The 24,866-nt window shown below is 41.6% G+C and overlaps 1 protein-coding gene across 2 annotated transcripts in view; it reads left to right on the top strand.

Annotated features, from left to right (window-relative positions):
• Window positions 1-23,027, top strand: part of CDAN1 (codanin 1) — a 35,100-nt gene extending 12,073 nt beyond the window's left edge. The window contains exons 10-29 of one of the 2 annotated variants that reach the window (XR_008234436.1): window positions 869-944; window positions 3,141-3,349; window positions 4,153-4,267; window positions 5,090-5,233; window positions 5,890-6,056; window positions 6,679-6,760; window positions 7,451-7,540; window positions 9,353-9,407; window positions 10,398-10,531; window positions 11,249-11,352; window positions 12,866-13,015; window positions 13,473-13,536; window positions 14,041-14,119; window positions 15,127-15,284; window positions 16,850-16,957; window positions 17,340-17,403; window positions 18,599-18,801; window positions 19,570-19,677; window positions 20,437-21,489; window positions 22,626-23,027. Coding sequence is in view for 1 of the 2 variants with exons in the window: in XM_052782217.1 (XP_052638177.1) it covers window positions 869-944; window positions 3,141-3,349; window positions 4,153-4,267; window positions 5,090-5,233; window positions 5,890-6,056; window positions 6,679-6,760; window positions 7,451-7,540; window positions 9,353-9,407; window positions 10,398-10,531; window positions 11,249-11,352; window positions 12,866-13,015; window positions 13,473-13,536; window positions 14,041-14,119; window positions 15,127-15,284; window positions 16,850-16,957; window positions 17,340-17,403; window positions 18,599-18,801; window positions 19,570-19,677; window positions 20,437-20,562 (2,236 nt within the window). In the remaining variant the exon portion in view is untranslated. Of the gene's footprint in view, window positions 1-868; window positions 945-3,140; window positions 3,350-4,152; window positions 4,268-5,089; window positions 5,234-5,889; window positions 6,057-6,678; window positions 6,761-7,450; window positions 7,541-9,352; window positions 9,408-10,397; window positions 10,532-11,248; window positions 11,353-12,865; window positions 13,016-13,472; window positions 13,537-14,040; window positions 14,120-15,126; window positions 15,285-16,849; window positions 16,958-17,339; window positions 17,404-18,598; window positions 18,802-19,569; window positions 19,678-20,436; window positions 22,257-22,625 lie in introns of those variants that run through there. The other variant, XM_052782217.1, reaches the window with a different exon arrangement.
• The last annotated feature ends 1,839 nt before the right edge of the window (window positions 23,028-24,866 follow it).

Genomic DNA, 24,866 nt, shown 5'->3' with positions numbered 1-24,866 from the left:
AAGAAACAAGCCAGAAGTGGCAAGGGCCTAATTTAATCAGTCTTGGTATAGCTCTTTCCCTGTTCATAATCACAGAAAGAGCCACTCTCATGACCAGTATGTTGAGGTCTGAACATTGTCTTTGTATACACTTGTGTGTGCACTTCATGTTTTCAATGCCCCACTCCTCTTAAGCGTGGAGAAGTGTGTTAGATGTTCAAAAGCTCTTAGCTCTTCTAATTATTTCAGGGCGTTCTAGTGTATTGGCTCTGAAAACAAGACAACTGTGGCTCTTTCTATGGAAAGGAAGCTGTTTTATTCATTTATTGCTTTATCAAAATAGAGTATATATAAAGAAACTACTGTGGTTTTGAAAGCAGTTGCCTTGTGGGTTTCTGTGTTAGTCTTAACCACCAGCATACTCAAGTTACATATGTGAAGGTGACTTTTCACCACAGGAGCAAAACAAGGCTGAGATTTAAACTGAGAAATTTTTCTTCTCTTTGGGCATCAGAAGTACTGCTGTTGCTGGTTTCTTACTTGCATATGTGTGAACTCTCAACTCACTGCTCTGCAAAGAGGAGAGTGGGAGCTGAATGACTTAATTTTCTTCCTAAATAACAGCATTATTGCAGGAAAGGAAGAGTCATCTTATCTCTAGAGCTGTGTTTGCTCTGCAGGTGCTCAGGGAGAATTTTTGTTTCCATGGTCAGCAGATGGGGCTCAGTGCTTGGGATACCTGGTTATAAAGATGTTGCTTTTTGCAGTGGCCTTTGGAGATTGCTTTCTTAAAAGCAGTTATTTTATGCTTTTGGTATAGTTTGAGGTTAGAACACTTTTTTTGTACCACAGAGTTCTAGTCAGCATTTTGTGATGTTTTCCTTCACAGGGCCATGATGGCTCACCTATCTGCAACCTGCAACCACAGCCATTTTGCCAGGCTCTTTCAGAAACAGCTTATCCAGGTAAATGACTTGGTTTTTTAATGAAGATACACATCAACGCTGATTTGATCCTTCCTCAGCCTGAGAAAACAAACTGTGTCTTGCAAGTTTCTTTGAGATTTTCCTACTGAAACTTTTTTGGGAGAGCCAAGTTTTCAGGATGGGAATTTCCTTTCTTTTCCAGAAATTTAAATCAGTGATAGATTACTGATGAACTCTGTGTAAATCAGGGATAAGGCACACTGAGCACATCATGAGCTGTAAAAATTCATTCTTCATGGTTATTTACTGTGACCTTCTCATTTTAGAACAGTTATAATTTTTAGAAATCTTAAGGAGGTATTTTGACATGTATCAAATGCAGAGGTTCCCAGTTACGTTCATTAGCAACATGAATGTACTACCTGCAAAGAATCTCTGGTTCTTCTGTGTAACACTGCAACAGCCTCTTTTTGATAAAGTATTGCTGTTGTAGTTTATAGGGTTTTCTTCACCAGTTTCAAGCATCATCTGACTTCACTCTAACTGAAGGAATGAAGAAAGAAAAGATGCTTCTGATTGGAGTATAGATATTCACTGTATTTTCTATAAATGGCTGGTTTATCGGTGGGTTCCTTGTGGATAGCAAAACAGACGCATAACCTCACTTTGAGTATTTGAGTATTAGGCCACACACACATTGCCAGGAAATTGCGAGCTGTTGGAATGTTGGAGTGTCTAGTGTCCAGTCTGAATTTGCATCAGTGTCCTGTCTGATGTGTGTGTTCAGGGAGATTGTGGAAAGAGGCGAGATGGACGTTGTTGCATCAACAGGATTTAATTAGTCCTAGGTACTGTATTTCTCTTTTATATCTGTGCCTTCTTAATGAAGACTGCAGGGTTTCGCAAAGGTAAACAAAGATTTAAACTGATAGCTAGGTGTCTTCAGTGAATCTGATGTGTCTGACTAGAAAGTGATTTGCAGAATCTTGTGTGTATTAACAATGTGCATGTAGAAAAGAACCTAGACTGAGGATTTGTGTTGAGGCCTGATAATCTGAAGGTTGGGAAGTGTAACAAGATGTTCTTTTGGGAGGGGAGGATGCTCAGTTTGGAATAAATGGACCTAGTAATTGTTCGCTTGATATACATAGTTAAATGTTGCTTTTTAGTATGGTATCTCTCATTAAAACAGTCCTGACTTAGATGTAGGAGTATGCAGTCATCTTTTCCCTTTACTCAGTATTGGTTAGGTTACATCTGGAGTACTGTGTCTAGTTTCGGCCTCACTAGTACAAGAAAGATACAGACTTCCTAAAGCGAGTCCAGTGCAAGACCACAAAAATGATTAAGGGACTGGAGCAATTTTGTATGAGGAGAAGCTGAGAGAGCTGGGACTGTTAAGCCTGGAGAAGAGAAGGCTCCACGTTATCTTAGCACTGTGTACAAATACCTGATGGGAGGGAATGAAGAAGAGGGAGCCAGATTCTCCTTGGTAGTGTTCACTGGCGAGACATGAGGCAATGGACACAAATTGAGAAAAAGGAAATTCCATCTGAATGCAAGAAGACACTTCTTTACTGTGAGGGTGGTCAAATGCTGAAACAGGTTGCCCAGAGGCATTGTCAAGTCCCAGTGGAGACATTCGAAACCGAATTGGACATGGTCCTGGACAACCTGCTGTAGCTGACCCCGATTGAGCAAGAGGGTTGGATTAGATGATCCAAGAGGTACCTTCCAACCTTAAACAGTTTGGCAATTCTGTGATTCTTTGAGTCTTGAGTAGTATCTATATGTTTGAGGGAAGGGTGCATTAATTTTTTAACTTTTTCAACTCTCTGGAAACTCCAGGGAAACCTGGTCTGGGAATGCGTAGTGCAGTATCACAGTCCTTGGAGACGGGGCTAAAGATCCTACTGAGTGGTTTATGAAGACCATGTGAGTGATAGGTGTTCTCTCCACACATCCAGATGTACGCTGGTAGATGTGCCTGAGTTAGATGTATAGGATTGGAATTCCATCTCTCAAGATCTCTGGGCTGTGTATGGCCAAGGTGGGTAACATGTTTTGGCATGAGGAAAAGAGATATTCTGTACATGAGCCTCCTGAAAAGGCCATGCTTGGATTACTTCTAAAACAAAGTCTTGTGAGGAAGAGAGAATATGTGAGGTGAGAGATGAAGTGAAATGATGCTTTATTACAAATTTTCCACCTCACTACTCTTTCTGTCTCCTGAAGATGTGTAAAGGTCCTATTGGTGGTGGTGCAAGCTGGGGAGACACCCCAGACCAGGACGTCCTTAATATGCTGGGTTCTGATAATCTGAGCCGTCTGAAGAGGCTGCAGGAAAGATTTGTTGTTCCTCAGAGCATCAGAGGACCCTGTCCACCCCCTTCATTCCCAGGGTGCCAGCAGTTCTTCAGGGACTTCATCCTCAGCGCAGGAAGGTTAGCTGCCTGTGGTTGCTGTTTCCTTGGTGAAATGTGTGGGTGAGTGGGGAACACCAGTGTGCTGCTCTTGCAGCGGGGAGTTGCCCAGAGAGCTTGGGGCATGGTGTAACCTAGGCAGAGCATATCAGAAATGTTTTTCAGCTGCATAATACTGCACTTAGTGTTCTTGGCCCACATGCATGCTGAACATGTTAATAATAAGCAGGTTCTGCCAGGAGCATAGAATGTTTTTGTGTGTATGTGTGCTACATTAGGCTAGACTTAGGCTTACTTATATGGTAATAATTTTCCTTCTATAAAACCATAATATCTTGTTACAGGCCATCACTGTTTCCCAGTGCCAAGGTGTGCAGTGCTGCCTAGCAAGGGCACTGGACTGGCCAAGTGTTCTTGTGTGGTAGTGCATGAAGCTAAGGAGTTACAGGATGAAGCCAGGTTCATGGTTTTGTTCAATGAGTTTTTCACAATCCACAGCATGGAGGAGTTGTGATCTATGGGAGATTTGAATCTTAAGTTCAGTTATTTTACAGCTTCCTGCTTCGACAGATCCATGTTATTATCCTTATGGTGGGAGTTGCTAAATAGCATGTATTCAAAAAAGTACAAAATAAGAGTTGAAAAGAAGGGGGTCAGCCAGTACTAGTCTTGTCCCTTGCTTTCTTGTCTGTCAGTCTGTTACATTGGATGTCTGCTGATGCTTGATACAACTCATGAGACAAGCTTGAAATTTTGCACTGTGTTAGTTGAGGTTTTACTGCTGTTTTCAGCTCAGTCTGACTCATCATCATCTTTTGCTGAAGTTACCAGTTCAATCAGCACCTGGTGGATAGTCTGTGCCTGAAGATACTCGAACTGAATGGCCTTACTCTGGTGGAGCATGAGCACAGTGACGGGGAAGCAGATATGGATGAACAGGTAAGCTTGTTTTTTGCAAACACATCTGGCAGGAATTTCCCTGAGCTGTTCCAGTACCCAAAGAATTACTGGCTTGATTGTGAGTTGCCTGGAGCTTTCACCACTGTATTTGCAGGACAAGAGCTTCTTCGTTTGGTTCTGTCATAACTCTGCAACTTGGTTATTGATGTCTGAGCCCTTTGCCTTTACTTGCACGCTTCAAGGTGCTTCATGGAACTGTGTCATAAGAGATGATGCACAATAGTTTGAAAAGTGAGAACCTCTTTTTAGGTTGTTAGTACCCTGTGTTAGATCAATGAAATAACTGAGTCCAGTTGTTGCACTCAGTTGCAATAGCTCTGTGTTACTTTTCCATGTAGAAGGATTTTGGCTAGAACGAATTGGCAGTCATGCCCATTCATACCTGTTCAGATGTTTCTTCACTCATCTATACCTATCAGAGGTGTCACAGTTTATATTCTATTAGCAAAGTAGCAGCCAAAGGTTCATGGAGACTTGCAGAGCAGTAATGGTGTAAAGGAAGCAACATGAGATCAGCTCTCTGCCCTCTCATTGCCTCTGAAGTTGTTAATATGAAGATGCGATTGAGCAGCTGCTTGTTTTAGAAAGCTCTTGAATTAATTTCTTCTTGCTGTAAGTGAAGCAGTGGAGGCAGAAGCAATGTAAAATGCTTGATAAATATGTATTTTGGAAACTTACCTCTATTAAAAGCAGTGATGAAGCTATGTGGTCCTTTTACATGAAGGGAGTGGAAGTTTAATGTAGGTAGTTGCTTTGCCAGTTTAGGGTAGCATTGCCCCAGCTTGCTTTTTTTAATTTCAGGATGAAAAGAAGCGTTTCACTGTGGTCCTGTTAAGCCTCCGACTCCTTGCCAAGTTCCTAGGGTTTCTTGTATTCTTGCCATATCGCACTGTGGAGCAACCGACTAGAGACTTGCAAGACTCTGCAGTAGCGTTAAGAAACCAAGTAAGAAACCAAACTCTTCTAAGAAATCTAATGTGGCCTTCTGCTTGACAGGCAGGCTTTCTAATCCAAGGAGGGAACAACAATAGTTATGCCCTTTGAAAGCGAGCCAGTGGTTCCTGGGATGATGTTATACTGTTCTGTGCCCCTACTGCATATTCTGGGGTTGGGAACAAAGGAAAGAAGGGTCTGTGTAAGTTAGGAAAGAGGGAGCAATGCACTGATGGTGAGGTACTCAGTCTTCTGTTATTTCTGCTAATCTGGGTCTGTCATACCAGAACTCTGACCTAGCTAAGGCGACGTGTATTTACAGTGTAAAATCCAGCTAGCAGGAATGTTTTTGTTAGTTTCGCACCCATCTCCTAGCAGTGTATCATACTGAATGCAAGGAGGCAGGGGTTAGACCTTGACTCTACTTGTACGTAGTCAGGCTTATAGCCTTATGTTTGAAAGTCCCATTGCGACCTCTGGTTGCCATCATAGTGTGGTTTTTACCTTTGCTCTTGTGCAAAGAAATGTTTTCAGTAGCCAGAAAGTCACCTCTTATTTGTACAGAAGATGAAATCCTAGAAAGAAAAGTCAAGATATAGATAAAGTTTTTCTTTAAGTATCAAAAGATAACTTCAAGCTACTTACTTTAACTTCTGTCGTCCATTAAGACCCTGCCTGTACTGGATGTATTGAAGCTTCTGAGACAATCTATTTGGGATCGACGTTCTATTCTCACTATTCCTTGGATTGTGGAGTACCTTTCCCTTGTGGATCATATTGCTCCTTTCCTTGATTATTACAAGAAAGTATTTTGTCTTTTGCTGCAGGTATACAGGTAAGAGCCTGGGAAAGAATATTTGTCAAGAACTTTTCTCTGAAGGTTTGCATGCTTAGATGGGGTGCCCGGTGTTTGAGAATGCACGCTGGCCCTAGTTTGAGATTCTTATAAAAGTACTTTTTTTGTGCGTGTGTGCAAATCGTGCGCACTTCTTATCTTACATAAAGCTGCAAAGGGAGCACATCCAAAGCTCAGATGTTTGATTTAAATATGTGGTTTTTCATTAAGTAAACAACATTTTTTTTAATCCCCACTCACTTACTCTACATCTGCAGCTGTGAATTTTAAACCCTGAATTTGAACCTTAAACCTACAAGGTCTCCCATGCCTAAATAATTTTCTAGTTTTCTTTCCTATATACATGAGGAAAATTTGAAGCACGTTCTAGAGTTACTTAACACTAGCTTTGCCAGTGTAAACTTAAACCAGCATGTTACTCAAGATGCATACATACAAAATAATAGAGCTTGTTTTCCATTCTTTAGGCAGACAAGTAAGGAATGTGTACATGGTGACAAATAGTATAATTACAAAGTGAGTGGTTGGGGATTTTTTTCCTTAATGAAAATTGAGCTACTGAAATCTAACACTTTCTCTTGCTGCTTTTGCTGCATGGCAGGTTAATGGTCCTTTCTGAAGATAAGGAGATGAGTTTCCTGAACAAGCTGCTGATCCTTGCAGTTCTGGGTTGGCTTTTTCAGGTAGAGTCTCTTGTGTGCACACAGCTCTTCCCTGAAGAAAAAGCAGGGCACAGAACTCAATAGAAAATAGTATTGAAATGAGTTAAAACACTGCAAAACAGTAGTTTGTTGTTTTGTTGGGTATTTTTACCCTAGTGTGGGGTTTAAAGAATCTTCTGTATTCTAATGAAGAATTATTTTCCTGTAGTGGAATTGTGCGAAGCAACGTTGGTTTTTTTTTTTCCAGTAGGAATTCTAATTGCTGCTCAAACGCATTCTGTACTTATAAGTCTGCATCTTTGTAAGCAAATTGACATTGATTCCTGTTAGAACTGGAAGCTCTTGTCACAAGACAGAGTGCTAGCTGGCAGCCTTGAATTACCTGGGGAATTTTTTGTCTGATAAAGGGATGGTGTGACGAACTTTTAAAATCTTTTTGTGCCTCCATTTGGAAGCAAGGTAACTGCTTAGCAGGAACCTGTTGGAAAGGTGAACGATGCTGTATGGGGAGGATAAGGAAGGTGGCTTCTGTTATTGTGATCAAACTGAATCTTTAATTTTATGGAAAGGTTCTCCTTAGGGCAGAGAGGATCCTTAGTGCTATTTTTTTTGTGGGTGGCAGGTTGGTAAGATTTTACTGTCCTATTTGTCAGAAATGGTGTAAGTTACTGACTGCTGTTTGGGTTGTAACTGCTGGGGTTTATGTTTCAGGTTCCATCAGTCCCTGAAGACTTGTTTTTTACCACTGATGTCAGGCAGGAGGGATTGATGATGGATTCTGTGACATCTGCTCAGGCTTTGGTGAGTTAGTGCAGTAGCATGTTCTCTGAATCTGTGGATGAGGGTGGACCTACCATGGCCTCAGGAGTTTAAGATTTTATCAGGAACTTGGCTTCAGTGCAGTTGCATTGAGCATATGTAGGCCAATGGATGTGATGCCCCAGTTTGTGCAAGTGCCTCAATTGCATTGCATCCTGGATTGTAAACTGTGTGTTACAGCTCTGGGGCTTTTGTCAGGCAGGAGCCATCTCACCTGCTGCAATGGCTTGCAGAATAGGTGCCAAGTTATGCTGGAGGATCAGATGCTGTTTTCGTACTCACTGATTATTGCAGTACAAGGTGAGCTGATTGATAGAATTGTAGCTCTTCCCAGAAATAAGCAGTAATGGTGAACTCAACAGAAACAGTAAAATGGGACTTGTAAGAGCAAGGTTGCTGTCTTTGGAGTCACCTGTTTTCCAGTTGCATGATAAAGGGTAACTGAACCAAAAATAACATGAGCAACCAGAAAAGGAGGTGAGTTTATGGCATATGTGATGTTTCAGATAACTCCCAGCCATGCAAGAGAATACATAGTGTTCCTTGAAAAATGAGCACTATGTTTGCTCAGATGCAAGTGTATCTTGTTCTAATTAGAAAGTTCTGTTTTGCACTATCTCTTCAGTGGCAGAGAGAAGATGCAGAGGTCAACTGATTTTTTTTTTTTTTTTTTTTTTCCCTCTCCATATGAGTGCAGTACACACTGCCCATGTGGATGGGAACTGAAGTTGCTTTTCCTCCTATGCCTCTGGCTGTGCTGTGTAATGCTGGGGTGACATTACTCCACAGTGCAGTGTTCCGTTGAATCTGGATGTCGTGGTTTAACCCCAGCCAGCAACTAAGCACCACGCAGCCGCTCACTTACTCCCCCCCCACCGAGTGGGATGGGGGAGAAAATCGGGAAAAAGAAGTAAAACTCATGGGTTGAGATAAGAACAGTTTAATAGAACAGAAAAGAAGAAACTAATAACGATAATGATAACACTAGTAAAATGATAACAGTAATAATAAAAGGATTGGAATGTACAAATGATGCACAGTGCAATTGCTCACCACCTGCTGATCGACACCCAGTTAATCCCCAAGCAGCAATTCCCCAGCCCCCAGTCCCCCAGTTTCTATACTAGATGTGATGTCACATGGTATGGAATACCATTGGCCACTTTGGGTCAGCTGCCCTGGCTGTGTCCTGTGCCAATTTCTTGTGCCCCTCCAGCTTTCTTGCTGGCTGGGCATGAGAAGCTGAAAAATCCTTGACTTTAGTCTAAACATTACTTAGCAACAACTGAAAACATGAGTGTTATCAACATTCTTCTCATACTGAACTCAAAACATAGCACTGTGCCAGCTGCTAGGAAGACAATCAACTCTATCCCAGCTGAAACCAGGACCCTGGGTGAAGACACCTGTGGAGGTGTAATGCATAGCAGATGTACCTCATTTATTCTCCTCCACGGATAGGTTTCTCTTTTATGAGCAGCAGCTGTGGCAACAGTCCTGGTTCCCTTTGTAACTATGAGCTTTCAGCTGGGCTTTGACAGTAGATCAGAAGCAAAGGTTGAGCTACACTAACTACAGGTAGAGCAGCTCATTGTGTGTTAGAGGGCTGGCCTGCACACTTGGGCCGCAAAGTTTATCGTTTTACTGTGGATTTGGAATCCAGTTACTTTTATGGTTTTCATGGAAAGGCAGCTCTGAAACCTGCCTGTGAGCACATGTATGGGATTTCTGACTTGCTGAAGACTGTTTCCTTCCTGCTGTGTCCTTTCAGCATTTCATTTCTTTTCTTACTAGGACTCGGTACCCTTGGTGGATCAGCAGTTACTTTATACCTGCTGTCCCTATCTTGGTGAGTATTTTATTTATATTTGTTATATAAATAAAATGTATTAGTTGTTTTGGGATTTTGTTTGGTTTGGCTTTTTTTAAATTCGTATTTGTCCTTTGGTAGTGTGAGTCCTCTTTCTTACCCCTCCTCACAACTTCAGGTCTCAGTTGTGTATGAGTCAATCTTCATAAAAAGCTGTGTTGCAGAAGCTCATGCAGCTATGAATAGTATCTGGTGAAGCTGGGGGAGGGAGGCTATATAGTTGGGATAGTTGATCTACAGAGTTTGAATACAGAGGGACAGGGGAACTCATCCTTCACAGACTGGAAGGAAGCTTCTTAAAGAGTAAGTGTTTGTACTGCGAGGAATGCCCTGATCCTTGAGCATATTTCTGCTGCCAGGCAGAGGGGAAGAATCCTTTTGTGCCCTGGTGCTTTATTAGGTTGTTGTTTGAGATATCTTTTTCCTGGGATCTGACTGCCATTGGTGAAATCCTTCTCTGTAGACAACAGAGTCCCAGATGGTGGGATGGTGCTCTGCTTCTTGGGACTTAGCTGCTCGGAAAACTGTATGTTAAACCTGCATCACGAAAGCTTCTATAAGGGGTTGAACATGTCTTCAAGCTTTTCCCTAGGTATTTTCTCCTGACCCTCTTGAAATTTTATGTAACTCTGCTTGCCTTGTTCTTCTTGTAGACTTTATAGTTCCTGCTTGCCATGCTAAAAAGGGATGCATAGAAATGACTGCTCCATGATCCTTCTGAACAAGTCCTATGTGCCAGGGAGCTTTTCAGAAGCCTCCCTTTATCTTTGGAGCCTTGCCTGCCTTGCTATGCCCTGCCAGTTAGATGGGTGGGATGCCCCTCTGCTTTTCTGAAACTTCAGCTTTCACAGAAGCTGAGAGAGTCTGCTCTGGAAACAGGACTGACAATGTGAAAGTCTCTCTCTCGAATTTTGATTTGTTCCCTTGCTTATGGGGGCGATGACTGCTTTTGCCTGTTTTTCTGTACAGGTGAGCTGCGGAAACTACTCGCCTCTTTTGTGGCTGGTAGTGGAGCAAAAAATGGTGGCTTTATAAGGAAAATCACTCCCACAGCTGCAGAGTCCTTGGCACCCAAGGCTTCTGTCACACAGCGGAAACTGCAGGTAATGAAATCAGGGAGTCACAAGGGGAAGCAGGGCAGGAGAAATTGCTTGTGTGAGGGTAGGGTACACAGGGGCATCCTAATGCCAGGGAGAGAAAAGAATGGGCCTAGGCAGCAGGGAACATTGTGTTTAACAGTCGGGTATCCTTACTCCTAAGTCTTCTGTTAGTCATGTGGCAGGGATACCATGTGTGTGTTGAAATCCAGGTAACTTCAGTAAACATTCCTGCAATTGGAACAACTAGCCTATTTCTCTGTCTGCCTCTTTTTTAACACAAAATGTTGGTATGTTTTTCATACTCTGTTTTGATTAGACTGCAGCCATGCTTTCCACCGAAAGAATGAACTGTGTAGGAGCCTACAGGATTACCAGCCTGTAATTAAAAGAGAGGATCCTTTCTTTCCAAAAACAAACCCTATGTGGTGACTCACTACTAGTAGGTGCTGTCAGAACTCTCCCGTTCCTCTGTTTACTGGGTGTTTGCTTTTGTAGCTCCATAAACCCTGATAATGAGCTTTGGGTTAAATGGTTAGAGGGAAATAGGGAGCAAATATTTTACAGGGGTGCTGAATGCTACAGTAGCAGAAAGTTCTACGGTAGGCAAACTGTGTGCCTTTTAGCACAATTCCAAATGGTAGTTCTGTCCATTCCTGTGTTGAGGAGAGGAGGATCTGGGTGGAGTACTCAAATCAATTGTAGCACTTTTCTCTTGAACAGGTAGAGTTGGAACAGGCCTTCTTCCACAACCAGCCTCCCTCCCTACGGAGAACAGTTGAATTTGTGGCAGAGAGAGTGGGATCCAACTGTGTTAAGCACATCAAGTAAGTGCTGGTGATGTGTTCTGTGACATAAGTAGCTTTACACTAATGAGGCAAAGAGTTGATCCTTTAAAATTGTGTGTATGAGGGAAAGAAAGCTTCCCTCGGAGTGTGCTGTATTGCAGAACACCAAGGCTATGACAGTGTGGTCCAGCAATGTCTGATTGCCGTCACAGAGGGGAGTTTGTGAAGGGATGCAGAGAGGAGGTTTATATGACTGTGGGACACTTGGAATGTGAACATAGTGCAGCATTTTGAGACTTTATATCCCTTTCAGAAGGTTCTTGCTAACGATAGGAAAATCACAGAAGGGAGCTCTGGAGGTCGTCTGATCCAAACTCCTGCTCAAAGCAGGGCCAGCTTTCAAGTTAGATCAGGTTGCTTGGCACCTTTTCCAGTTAAGTTGTGAAAGTCTTTAAGGATGGGGATTCAGCAGCCTCTTAGTACCATGTTCCAATACTTAACTTTCCCAGGCTTTGTGAAAAATGTTTCCTTATATCCTATCAGAATTTCCCTTGTTCCAGCTTGTGCTTGTTGCCTGTCAACCTTTAGCTGCACACTTCCTGGAAGAGTCTTGTTCTGTCTTCTCTATAACCCTTCCTTCTCCCGTCATCTTCTCCTCTTCTCCAGGCGAACTGAAACTGGCTCCCCCAGTCTCCTTGTAGGTTGTGTGCTCCAGCATCCCTGCTGTCTTAATGATTTTTTTCTTTTCTCTTGTAGTCACTCAGATTGTCAATGGCTTTCTTGTGCTGGGGTCCCAAAGCTGGACACAGTACTCCAGATGCAGCCCCACAGTGGTGAGGGAAGCGGTAACTTCCCTTGACTTGCTGGCTGCACTGTTGCTAATGTCAGCCCAGTATAAGGTTGGCCTTCTTTGGACACTCTTAACTCATTTTGGTTGTCTACTGGGAACCCCAGATCCTTTTCTGCAGAGCTGCTCCCTAGCCAGTAGATCCCAGCCTGCACAGTTGCCACCTCATTGTCAGCCCATTTCTCTGCCTTGTCACAGTCCTTCTGAATGGCAGTCCTGCCCTCCAGCATGTCACTCATGAGCTTGCTGAGAGCTCGTACTGTCCTGTTGTCCAACTTGAAGACATTAAACTGTGAGGTATCAGCCCACAAGGAATGCTGGTTGTAGTGGGCTGCTGTTGACATATTTGAACTTCTGACCACTATCCACTGAAGAGTATAAGGGTATTGCCACCAGAAAAGATACCTGTAACCATGTATGTTGCTATTAAAACCTAAAGGCTTTTGACTCTTGAGTCTTAGTACTATTTTGATATCTTCATTGCTGCTTTCTTCCTTACAAAAAGGACAAGGAGATGGTACAGTACTAAACACAGTGTGATTAATTCTTTTTTAGCAGAGTGGTTTATAGCATTTGAGATGGGTGCCCTCCTAAATTGGGGAGAACAGCTGGTTACAGTTAGTGTGCCCTGTTTCTTGTATTGTATTGATTTCAGTCTGTCTGATTGTTCTTTTTTTTTTTTTTTTTTTTTTTTTTTTTTTACAGGGCAACACTGGTAGCAGAGCTGGTTCAAAGGGCTGAAGTCATGTTGCAGGATAAAGTGAAGGAGGAGGATGCTAATCATGACAAGCTGCTTGAAGAGGTGTGCGCTCATCTGTATGAGGAAGGGGCCCAGGCACTCATCAAAGGCAGAGAGTAAGGAGGAAAAGTTATTTAAACTTGTGCGTTCCCCTCTCTTCTTACTGCAGAATCTATAAGCCTAATTTGGCTTGGCCTGTCGTGCTCTGGTTTTGGTAATTATAAACCCTGACCTCTGCTCTTCTTAGGGTGACTGTCTGCTGTGCCTCCAGCCAGTTAATGCTGTATTTGTAGGAAGGAATAAAGGTGCTGTCTGTCCCTCTGCATCCAGCTCCAAACGGACATCCACTGCAGCTATTGTGTTTCTCCTCTTTGGAAAACTGAGTATTGCAGCTCATTGGCTTGTAATTGCTCTTTCCTTGTCTGGTTCTTTTGGTCTGACTTATTGCACTGCAGTCTTCCAACTCATTTTGACTGTAAGAGAGCGTATGAAAGTTGCTATGGTAATGAACCTCTGAGTGTCGTCCAAGAACTTTGACTGAGCCTGTGGCACGTTTTCTTTCTTTTCTTGCAGATTTTGCAAAAAGAAAGGTCCTGAGGCGGTAAGGGTGTTATTGCCAGAAGAGACATCTGCAGCAGTATGTATTTTCACTAAAACTTAATAAAGGCCTTGACTTTAAGTCTGGACCGTTACCATTTTCCATTGCTGCTTCACTTATCCCTTAATAGCTTAGGACAATAGAAGCTATTGATGCCCTCATGTGAGGACTAATAGCTAAGGAGAGTCATCTCTGCCAGGCTGCCTTGGCTATTCTGGCTAAAATGATACTTTAGCTGATAGCTAACTGTTGAGACTAGAATGGTATATAAATTGCATCCATTTTGCAAGGATAATGCTTTTGTTTTAGCATCAACTTCCCCAAGAGTTGATGGGGTTTGTATGGGGTTGATGAGATTTGGGAAATCAAAATGGGTCAGTCTTATTGCTCAGAGTAGCATTTCCCACAGCGGTGGTGGTCATCTGTTCAAATGTTGCATGCCAAAATTAAGTTTTTCTCTCTAGACTTCCTTCTAACTTCTCACTGACTATAGTGCTGTGGCTGGTAGTAAATCTCCTATCACTTGTTATCCTCCCTGTAAAGGTTTTAAGTAGTGCAGAAGACATTGCGGTGGAACTGGCTACTGAGAAAGCCTGTGGCTGGCTTTCTGCCAACATTGCAGGTGAGTCTCCTTACCCTGAACTGCAGCTTCTAACCTGTGTATTGTACACTTTTTCTGAGATCAAGGGGTAGAATTTATGCCAGTGTTATGAAGTACTTGGTCCTACTCATTTTTCTTTTAGTGGGAAGCATGCAGTTGCTCTGTCCCTCCTTGTTTAGGAATAAGAGGAATGATTTCTAGCTCCAAGAACCTTCTTCAGGGATTTTTCAGGCTTGGCCCATGTAAGTGATTTTTAGTTATGGAGGCTGGTAGGATGCTGAGAATGAATGCTGTGGAAAGCTTCTTCTGAAAATGTCATCTAGGCTGAAGTTGTGTTAGCACTTCAAACATGGTACAGACAGCTGCTCTCTCAAGTGACCTTATGGTCCACATGTACAGAGTGCTTCCGAAATCTTCTGTAAAACAAACACCTCTTGGACAGGGTGTGTTTTCTGCAGGCTGAAGGCAACTGTAGTCCTTTTACTCTGTAATAATGTTCTGGCAACTCTTCAGGATCTCTGAAAACCCATTGTTTCAGGAGGTTGTGCCAAGAATCTGGGGAGGAATATCCAGCACCATTTGCAGCATCAGGAGTTTAGTGTTTTGGATGCTGGTCAAAACGTATTTTGGTAGAAAACATATGGCTTTCATGGGCACACTGGTTGAACTGGTATGATTACGCTGATTCAGCTTTCTACTTTGGCATTACTTCCTGGTTTAGCTACTGTGTTCATTAAACCTACTGAGATATTTTGATGGAAAATGAGATGAGTTGCCAGTGGTACCTGGTGGTAATGGGTGGCTGCCTTTTAGAGCTGTGGGTTAACACACTCTCTCCACCTGTGCCTCTGCCCGTTGAATATAATGGGAGCTCAGGGCGAGAGGGGTTTGAAAGTGTAAACCGTCCTTCCCTCATTTGCCATGGCCCTCGAAATGAGAGGCTAATAAGGGTAGTGTGTGGAAATAGTTGTCTGCCTTGCTGGAGGGAAAGGCTGAAGTAGACAGAATTTGTTCCCTGTTCTTTGTAGCACTCATCAAAAGAGAAGTGAGAGCAACCTTCAACAGAATGCTGAAAGTCCCAGGACTTCCCGTGCCTGGAGAGGATGCTCTGGAGTTGAGAAGGGACTGCCCTCCAGGCTGTCAGCACTGTGCTCCCCTTCCTTCCCAAATCATCAACGAGATTAAGGTACCTATTGTTCACTTCCTGGCTTGCCCTAACTCCCTTTTCATTTTTCACGTTGGTGTTTGTTTGTTTGTGGGGGTGTTTTGGGAGGGGTGTTGGCTTGTTTGTTTGTTTTTTTTAAAAGGGGATGTTCTGATTCTAAGGAACTGGCTGTGAGGAGTGTTTAGGAAGCATGATGGAAAGGTCTTGTTTTTTTCATCCCCCTGCTTGCTGTCTGTGTAGCTAAGAGTTCCCTGGTCAGGAGTACTATCTCAAATACAGGATTTCTGGCAGCATGGCAGTGGCCTTTTTGATATGAGTAGCATAGAAACCATAGTGTGGTGAGCGTTGTGTACAACTGTATGCTGAAGCGTCAGTATATCAAAATAGCTACTTTTTTGTGGACCTGCTCTTTTTATGGAGAGTCTCCTGGTCTCCATTTTGAGAAAGTATTTCCTGTTGGTCCCTTCAGTTCTGTAGAACTTGGTAGACTGTCCCATCTTATACACCAGGAATTCTACATTGAATTAAGTGTCAGATGAATCTGTATGAATCTGTTGAAAACTTTTTGCCAGTCTGCATCTGCACCTTCATTCAGCTATAATTAAGGAGAATCAGAATATCTTAAAAAGAAGATGATGGTATGGACTTAATTTCAGCCTTAGATCTAAGCAATTTTCTATTCAAGCTGGTTCAAATTACATTTTGGTCTTTTCTCTCAGGCTTTTAAAAGGTCACTGTTCTCGTAAAAATCATGCAGTTATATAACCTGTGTGATAACCCATGAGGAAAAGCAGAATTCTAAAAACCTCACTTTTTTACCGTTATGTATTCTACTTTTTTTGCTGCTGCTTGTCTGTTTGAGCAATAATACTGGATCTTGCTGTCCTTGCATTCCCAGCAATTGTACGAGTACACGTCCTTTAACTCTTTCTTGCTTGAGCTGAAATAAAAAGAGGAGGGTAAGGTATGTGATGAAACTGGGGGCTTTTTCTGTAAACTTGCTCTTTGAAGATATTTTTGTATGGTATCTTGAGATACAGCTTTTAAAATACTTTTTTTTTTCTTTTGATTTCCATCATGGGTTTCTGATACTGGGTAGTAAATTGTTGGTGATGGAAAGTGCTACCACATGTAAAATTGACTAAACCAGTTTTCATACCATAACCCTATTAGTGCTCTTCATACTCAGCTTTGTCTTGACACTGAAGTTACCTTGACAATATAAGAGGACCCTGGATTTCTGTAGCACTTCTACTCTGAACTTTCTTGCTGTGCTATCAGATTTAACTGGAGCTTTCAGAGCTAGTTACTTTTAAGAAGGATGAACCGGTTGCCCTTGTTGACTTTGACTTAATAATGTTAGTGAGAACTATGGTAGAAAATCAGACTTAGGTGAGGTTGTGAAAAATTCAGCTTTAATCTGTCTTATGAAATGAGGAGGATACTAGCTGCTTTTTTTTTTTTTTTTTTTTTTTTTAACCAAGGACCCAAGGACTGTCTGTGAACTGCTCTGTCATAGGTCCAAAGATCTGTTTGTGGAAGTGCAGGATACTAATAGGTGAATTACTGCTGTCTTTTTCATCAAGGATGTGCTCTGTGTTGCTGTGGGCCCACGGGATGAGGGTGAAGTGATTGACTACGTCTGGCTGGAGTGCTTGCTAGGAAGATTGGGTCAGACACTTCGATGCAGAAAGGTAGAAGTAGTAAAAAAGCAACAAGAAAAAAAAACCCTTGGACCACTTTGAGCTGTATTCATACCTGTAAGCTTGTTAGCTTGCCTTGCCTCACAGTTGAGTTCAGTTGAATGTTTTTTGTCTGAGCCCAAATATGACAAAGTTGCACTGCATTTCTTTATGCTGTGTAGATCTGCTTGTTAGTTAAAATTACCCTTTGTGGATCCCCTTTTCATATATGATCTTTTCTTGTCTTTCAGTCTTTAATGGTCTCTTGATTACAGCTCTGTGCTTCTTGCTGTAAATTGCCTGCTCTTTTTTGATATTTTTATCTCTTGTGAAGCCCTGTTTGTCCAGTCTGTGGTATGGGGACAAAGATACAACTTTCTTGTGTGTTTTCCAGTTCATGTGTCCCACATCAGAACAGCAGCTGGCAAAGTGCACGGTTGAGTTGGCTTCTTTGCTGGGTAAGTCAGTCATGATAAGCTATTTAAGACTGAAATCTGTTATTACAGTTCTTTTAAATCCTTAGGGTCAGAGACTTCAGTATTTAGAGCTCATGGATGTTTGATTTCTCTGGTGTCATTGAGTCTGCAGATTTTTTTCTGACAATTTGGGTGGTTGCTCTTATTCCCTTCCACCTTCTGCAAAACAGTATTATACTGTGACTAACCATCCTTCAGATCTAGTGTTCTCATTCACATCTCCATTGTTTGTTATTTATTGATACCTTCATTTAAATATGTAATATGTTTTCCAGTATTTCTGCCTCTGAAAAGTTGTGGCTGAGTTTTTTTTCCCTAAAAGTAAGGGCCTGTTCCCTTAAATTATATTTTTATGGCTCTTTTTGGAGAGAATGGAAGTAACTTGTTTTCTGTGTATTGTGACTTCTGTGAGTCTTTTCAGGTTTGTGAGGGTTTTGGGGTTTTTTTTTCTTTTCCTTGCTCTAATGTGTTAAATACGATGTTTCTCTCAGAAGGAGCTAGTGATCTGGATGCAGGTGTTTTCTCTGTGGACAACCCTCTAACTTCCTGGTTTTAGAAGCTTCTTAAGAAGTTTTATACATGGTTCATTCTTTTGTAAAGCAGTTCACATCTGAATATTGTGACATTTCATTTGGGGGGGGTGGGCAGCAATATAAATCTTCCCCATTCCATTAGATCTGGTATCTTCCCCCTCTGTATGTTTAGCTGCAGTTAAACTCTTTCCAGCTTTACTTTCAGTTGTATGAAGTTATGCAACTCTGCCTATAGTCAAAACTATGAACAACTATTTAATCTGTTTATAGATTTAAATGTTGTTTTACTGTGTTACTCCTCTTCTTTGGAGTAACACCTATGTCCTTTTTCATTAAACATTAGGCTGACTCTTATTTAGTCAGTCATCTTCCAAGACTTGGGGCTATATGCCAACCAAATGGTATTCTTTATCAGAGTGGTATAAAACTCTGCCTATGCTTGTTTCTATAGTTGCAAAGCTCATAATTTTTCATGTTTCTAAGCGCCAGTCGTCTTAGGTTCACTAGTTTACACTCACTAAGTGTTTTTACTTCAGTGATTGTTTAGATACCAGCTATGCAAAATGTGCTGTTGGACCAAGATGATGACTATAAAAGGAAAATAATGCAGCTATAGAAGTTCACCTTTCTTCCTTTTTTTACAGTTTCAGATCGTGTTCCTCTGAGTCTCGGGATCAAGTCCCAAGAGAAGAGTTCTGAGAGGCTGCGTGTAAAGAATAATCTCACCTATGGCCTTCTAAAACTGCTGCTTTCTGTCTGGAAGGAGGACTTTGGGACACCTGTTCCTGTGCAGCTGATGTTCAGCAAGAAGAACATTGGTTATCTTGCAGAAGTTAAGCAGCAAGAGGTAAAGCTTATTCCGATCTGTGGAACTGCCAGTTACCCACTCTGGTCTGATAGATCCATGTAAGAGTTCTGCCTGCCTGCAGTGTTAACTGATGGCTTGTGTGAATGAGGCCAGCAGGATTTGCTCTGCCGTTAGCTGGCATTGTTTCTTCAGGGGTAGAGAAAAAGAGGACTTCATACTACTTGTCAGTGTTTGATACCTGTCTGGGGGGCTGTCAGGAAGGCACAGTTTTATTTAGGAACAAATGGCAAAATGGCCCATTTGGCCTGGGAGATTGAGGACTGAACGCATGTGACTTTGTAATTGGTTGCATTCGTGTGTCTTTTATCAGCTTTCATTTTTGCATGTGTATCAGTATTATAAGATCCCCAATTAGGAAGATGAAAATCGCCCTATTTAGTTGCAGGCTAAAACCAGCTTATTTTGGAAGGTAAGAAAAGAATTTTTCAATCTGTTCTTGAGTACACAGGAATTAAATACTTGGTATGTTTGGAATTAAGTACTTGGTGTGTTTGGAAACTGAGAAGTAGAAATTTTGAGACTTTATGGTAGGATACAATGTATGAACTAGAGGAATTTTGTTCAGTCATTTTGGATGTTGCTCTTTGTCCTTTGTTGCCACATGCAGATAAATAATGTGCTTTCTCCTTTCGTTCCTTTTCTCCGCATTCTGATCCAAGAAGAAAAACATGAATTGTATAGTGATAAAGAAATGAACACAAAAATCCATTTCTTTTTGAGTTGTTGATATTTTTTTCTCTTCTGCAGTGGGATTTGTTCCTTTTTGTGCTTCATGGTCTTGTAGAACATGAACTAATGAGAACTAGTGAAATAGAGAGTTGCTTGCACACCCTCGAAGAGCTCCCTTGGTCCTCAGTAAGTAATTAGATGTGCATGAACAATAATTGAAATAAAAAGTAAAGCTACATAAACAGTCAGTCCTTGTAGTTCTGTTTCATGTAGATGAAGCCCATAACCTTCCCTATCTGTAGTTCCTGCTTAATGCAGCTGAGGGGACTGCCTTCCAACAAGCTTGTTACTGTTACTAGTGTTTGGCTGAAATCCATACTTGTGTGAATCCCAGCATTGCCCATGCAGTGGAAACATTCCCAAGAAAACTGTAAACCAGTTTGGAGACCAGCTGGCTCAGTTACCAGCTCTCAGTTCTAGCCTGAATGTGTTTACTGTGCTCCAGCTGAGAATGACATGTTGGGAAGTGTCTTAACTGACCAGACTTGCATTTAAACCACTTTGCCTCCTACCACCAGAATGTGAGAGGAGTTGGGCTATTCTAGCCAGAGTCAAAAGGCAGGAAAACACCCAACTTCCTTGCTAAAGATGGACAGTATTTCAAGGCTGGTGAGCGCTTGCGTATTGGAGATGTTTGACCATTTAAACTGTGGCAATGATCTTTTCCGAGAAGGGTGCGGGGATTAGAGGGGAGAGACTGAACATGTAGACCTACAGGCATTCACCTTTGCAATCAGTTTTGTAGCTTGTCTAGGTTTCTGCACTGGAAAACCATCAACAACATGTTTAACCTTGTAAAGTTCTTTACTCGAAAAATTAAGTAAGCCTCTTTCTTTGTTGACATTTGTTAATAAGGGTTCTCTGGTTTCTATCTGTTTGTTACAGGATTTCTTAAAAGAACTGGAAATGCTGTCCAGAATATTTCTGTCAGAACATCGTATAGAAGAGCCCAGAACTAACTCTTGTGAGCCAACCAGACAACCTCTAGGTACCGTGACAGCACAAAGTTAGTGGAGGTGGACTCTCTGTGGACAAAAATTACTAATGAAGATGCAAATGGAATTTTTAGTGTTTCTGAATGCATTGTGAGCTCTTTGCTGGGAGCATACTGCAGATAAGAGGTCACTTTGTGCAAAACCTGCACTGCTCTTTCTGTTCATGGACATTTTGCCGTGGTGACTATGCTGAAGGATTTACATCAGCAAATGGATCTCCAAGTCAAAAGTCCTTTAAGCACCTTGATTGTGGCTCAGAACAGCCATTTTTTAGACTCGTAGACACTTTTTGTATTTGTGCAGCAACAGGCTGTGACCAAACCCAGGAATCGATTCAAGCGGACAAGTTACTTTGTGATCAGAGAGACGGTTTCCTGGTGGCTGTGTCTCTTCTCTTAACTTAATGTGATTTCTCACGCTGTCTTTTAACAAAGACTGTAGTGTTGGGGGAGGGAAAAGGTGAACCTGTATGACATGGAGATGAGCCTATATTTATTTTTCATTGTAAGCTCAATTTCAAAGGTTTGATTTTAATTTTTTTAAGACTCATTTTAAAAGTTAAACCATATTAAATATGTACACCAGAACATTGATGGCATTATTCTTAAAGGATGTAGACGCTTAAGTGTTTTTCCATCTCTTGTTGGAAACAGAACTTGTAATTTCCTTGGGTTTTTAATAGAAATAAGGGAGAAAACAATCTGTTTATATTTTTTACTGAAGACAGTATTTTTAAGACACTTTTATAGTATGTGAACATAAATGGCATCTGGCTGCTATTCACTGTTTTTAATAATCCTTCTTGCCTTGAGTTTGGGTTTTATCGGACAGGAAGTGCTGCAGCAAGAAAACTACAGCCTGGAAGAGCAGACAAAGTAGTGAAAAAGCACTGTGATGTCCCCTGGAGACCTGGTTTTGAAAGGAATCCTTTTCTTGGAGGACAGTAGGTGTTTTCAGCCCTTGTGGATAGATCATCACCAAGGGTGTGACCGCCAGCTCCCCTCCCCCACTGCCCCCCCCCCCCCCAAGTATTTCCTTAAACTGGGATTTGTGGTAGGGACTGCTGGTGGCTAGCAGAGTATGATTAGGTGCTCAATAGCTGTCTCATGGGATTTTTTTTTTTTTTTTTTGCCCCCTGTAGCAGTGAGGATATTATTTCCTTTTGTCTAGCAGTGTTCTATTAGTGCAGGGTTTTTTTCAGAGAGCAAATACTGTGTTATGTAGGAACATCTGGACAAAGTGAAGCCCAGGGCTTTTTAGCTTGCTAATTAACTTACCTCTTCCTTGTATAAGGTGAGAAAAGGTAACATCTTGGTGATTTAAGAAAAAACACAAACAAGCAGACCTAATGAGGTAGAACTGTGGCTTCTGTTAAAATACATCTGCTACGGAGAGAGAAACCATAGAGGAACATCAATGTCTGAACTGTATCGAGATTCTTCTTGACTTGGTTACTAAGCACTGCATTGAAAGATTTGGCATGTTCCATCTGTGTGCCTTATTTTAGGGGGTTTCTTCTGATGTGCTTGAAGCAGAGGGTCACTAGGAGTAGGCATGCTGTCTATGCAGCAAGGACATGGTAATACAAATTGAAATAGCAAGTACACTGTATCTTAACCATACCTGCTCCCTGAGGCTGAGTATCATGTGACATTTTGCTGCAGATCTCATTTGAAGTTGTTGTTTGTCCTAATAAACTTGTTTAAGTAAGTAAGCGTCCTGTTTTGTGTTCAAGCTGTTGATATATAACCTCTTTGTACTGCGGTGAAGTACAAAAAGGTGCCTTGCCACAAAGTGTACAGGGCAGAAAAAGTATAGTGATCTCTCCTGTCTGGCCTGCTGCTGCTTTGCTTACACTGAAATGTAACTATTTTGTTATATAAGGGGGGGGGATGGTGGAAGGGGGAAGAAGCTGGAATCCCTGATGTTTAAAAAGGTGCTCTTGGCTCTGGAACTGACTTTATTTGGGTATTCTAAAACTGTTTGCATAGATACCATGGCCATAGCTGTTTTCATGAAATCAACTTACCTGAATTATCTTTCTCTAATACAACATGCTTGGAAATTTTTATTTAAAAGGTGACCAAGCCCCAGGAGCAGTTTGCTATGTCCAGAGAGCATAGTTGTGCCCTGTGGGGCAGAAGGCAGGCAGTTCTCCAGTGGGAACCAGCAGGTAAGGAACACCTCTGTTTCCATGTTCTTATGTCTCAGTGCAGTTATTCTAGTTCCTGGGCATCTCATGGTGCTCAGCCTTGGTTGCTCTGTAAAGCCAGACACCGGCTTTGTAACTAAACCTTAGGAACAATTGCACAGCACGCTGTTTTCTGCCTAGGGATGCTCAGCAGTGGGACTGCTCTCAGGAGGATGCATGACTCTCTGCAGTCCCACTGGGGTGGTAGACTCCTCTCTGTGTGAGTGCTTCAAGCATTGTACCTGTTCCCTGTGCGCTGCCTCTAGCTGTAGTGCCAGAGGTGCTGCAAGGAGGAGAGCAGTAGGGAGAAGAGAGCTCACAGCAAGCTAGGTCAGAGTGTGTGGCCTGCCTTCTGTCAGTCTTTCCTACTGCAAACTCACAACTCTTAAAAGAAAATGAGGAAAAATGGCATTATACTAACTTCCTTCTGGATGTGCAGGTTAGAGGAGTTGTGTCACTGGACTCAGGAAGAAGCTTCAGCCAGTGCCTCGTTTCAAAAGAAAACAAAAAAAGCCTTTTGCTTGGACAAGGTACTGTGTCACAGAAACCAAATTTAAGCAGTGACTGGCTTCTTGAACTTGTGCCGCAAATTCACGTTCCATGCACATTCCTCATCAGGTAAGTAGGAGACCTACGTACTTTATCATAAGCTAGCCTTTGTTATTTCTCCACCCAGCATAGTTCTATAGATGGGTATCTTAGCTGGAGCAAAATAACGTGGGGCACATTTTCTTGTGTAGAAAATACCATTTATTGTGGATATGAAAATAGCAATCTTGATTAAGAGCAGAGATGCAACAGTAGGTGGTACAATACAATTGGTTTGATCATCTACTGCTCAGCAGTAACTTACAGGAAGTTGGATTTTGCCCGTTGTAGATTAATAAATTAGGTATCTGCTGGGTTTTTATTTCTTCCTTCCAAACAAACCAATGCCGTACATTAACAGGTACCATAAAATGTTATATTTGCAAAAGAAAACATTCATATAAATAGGCTTTTTAGTATCAATTGAAGGTTGTATTAAAAAAAAAGTTACATTAATTCAATACCGATAAAAATAAAACTTAGCTTTGATAGCATATAAACCGCTTCAAAACAAGCATATATAAATAACTTAATTTGTAAACATAGAAAAAAATCTTATGCATATATAAAAATAAACATCTGATGCACTGTACAATAAGACATTATCCTTCATAGGCACTGGCATCATTGATCAACAGGAGTCCCCCTAGATGTTTTTCCTACAAAAACTGCTTTATCACTAGTGCCATGTCCAAAATAAAAGGGAAAAAAAGTGAAGCACTGAGCAAATCTTTTGTGGATTGTATTAAGACCTCCCCTACCTCCTCTGGAAATCCATGGAAGCAGCACTGGGGACAAAGCCAATGCACTGTGCTGCTGTTTCTGCTAATTTTTTCCTAGGGCTTTGGTGTACTACCTTGTTCACTCTTCCTTTCTTGGTTTCCACCAAAAGGTGGGGACTGTATGACAGGTTGCAAATCTGTCTTTTCGCTTGGTTGCAGAAAACTTTGTGATGGGTTGCCCCATTTCCTTTGAGGGGCTATGGAAGATGCGTGATACATGAAGTGAGTGAACTGTGCTATGACTCAGTTTGGCAGGCTTTTAAGAAAAGGCTGAGCCTCACCAAAAGAAAGAGAACGGTAATATATACTAGTGTTAAGATTGTAACCATGACCATCTAAAGAGAAAATGAAGCAAATTTGTAAGTGAAAAGTTTTGTTATCCTACCTGGTATAGTTTAGGGAGTGGAAAAAAAGCCTTGGGCTGGTATGTCTCAAACCTGCTCTTTTCTTAAATATTATTTTTTATTTTAAAACTTAATATATTAATAACAGGAAGTAACATAGAAGCTGAGAGCCAAAATTACACCTGTGCAAAGATATAGTAAAAGTACATCTTGGCTCTTGAACTCAAAGGTGGGAAGTGCAGCTAATGTCACGTATGCTGGGAAAATGCATCTTTTACTGAAAGTAACTGTGTGTATAAAGTAGCAGATGCTGACTCTCGTAAGGTGGATGCTTGAATACACATCTCTCACTTGACAAATTTAAAGTGCAACAGCTTCTTGAACAATGTGGGCTTTTTTGAGCTAAAGAAAGCAT

Source organism: Harpia harpyja, chromosome 3 (assembly GCF_026419915.1).
Source record: "Harpia harpyja isolate bHarHar1 chromosome 3, bHarHar1 primary haplotype, whole genome shotgun sequence".
Classification (NCBI taxonomy): domain Eukaryota; kingdom Metazoa; phylum Chordata; class Aves; order Accipitriformes; family Accipitridae; genus Harpia; species Harpia harpyja.
The sequence above is the reverse complement of the archived record's forward strand: the minus strand, read 5'-3'. Positions and strand labels throughout refer to the sequence as shown.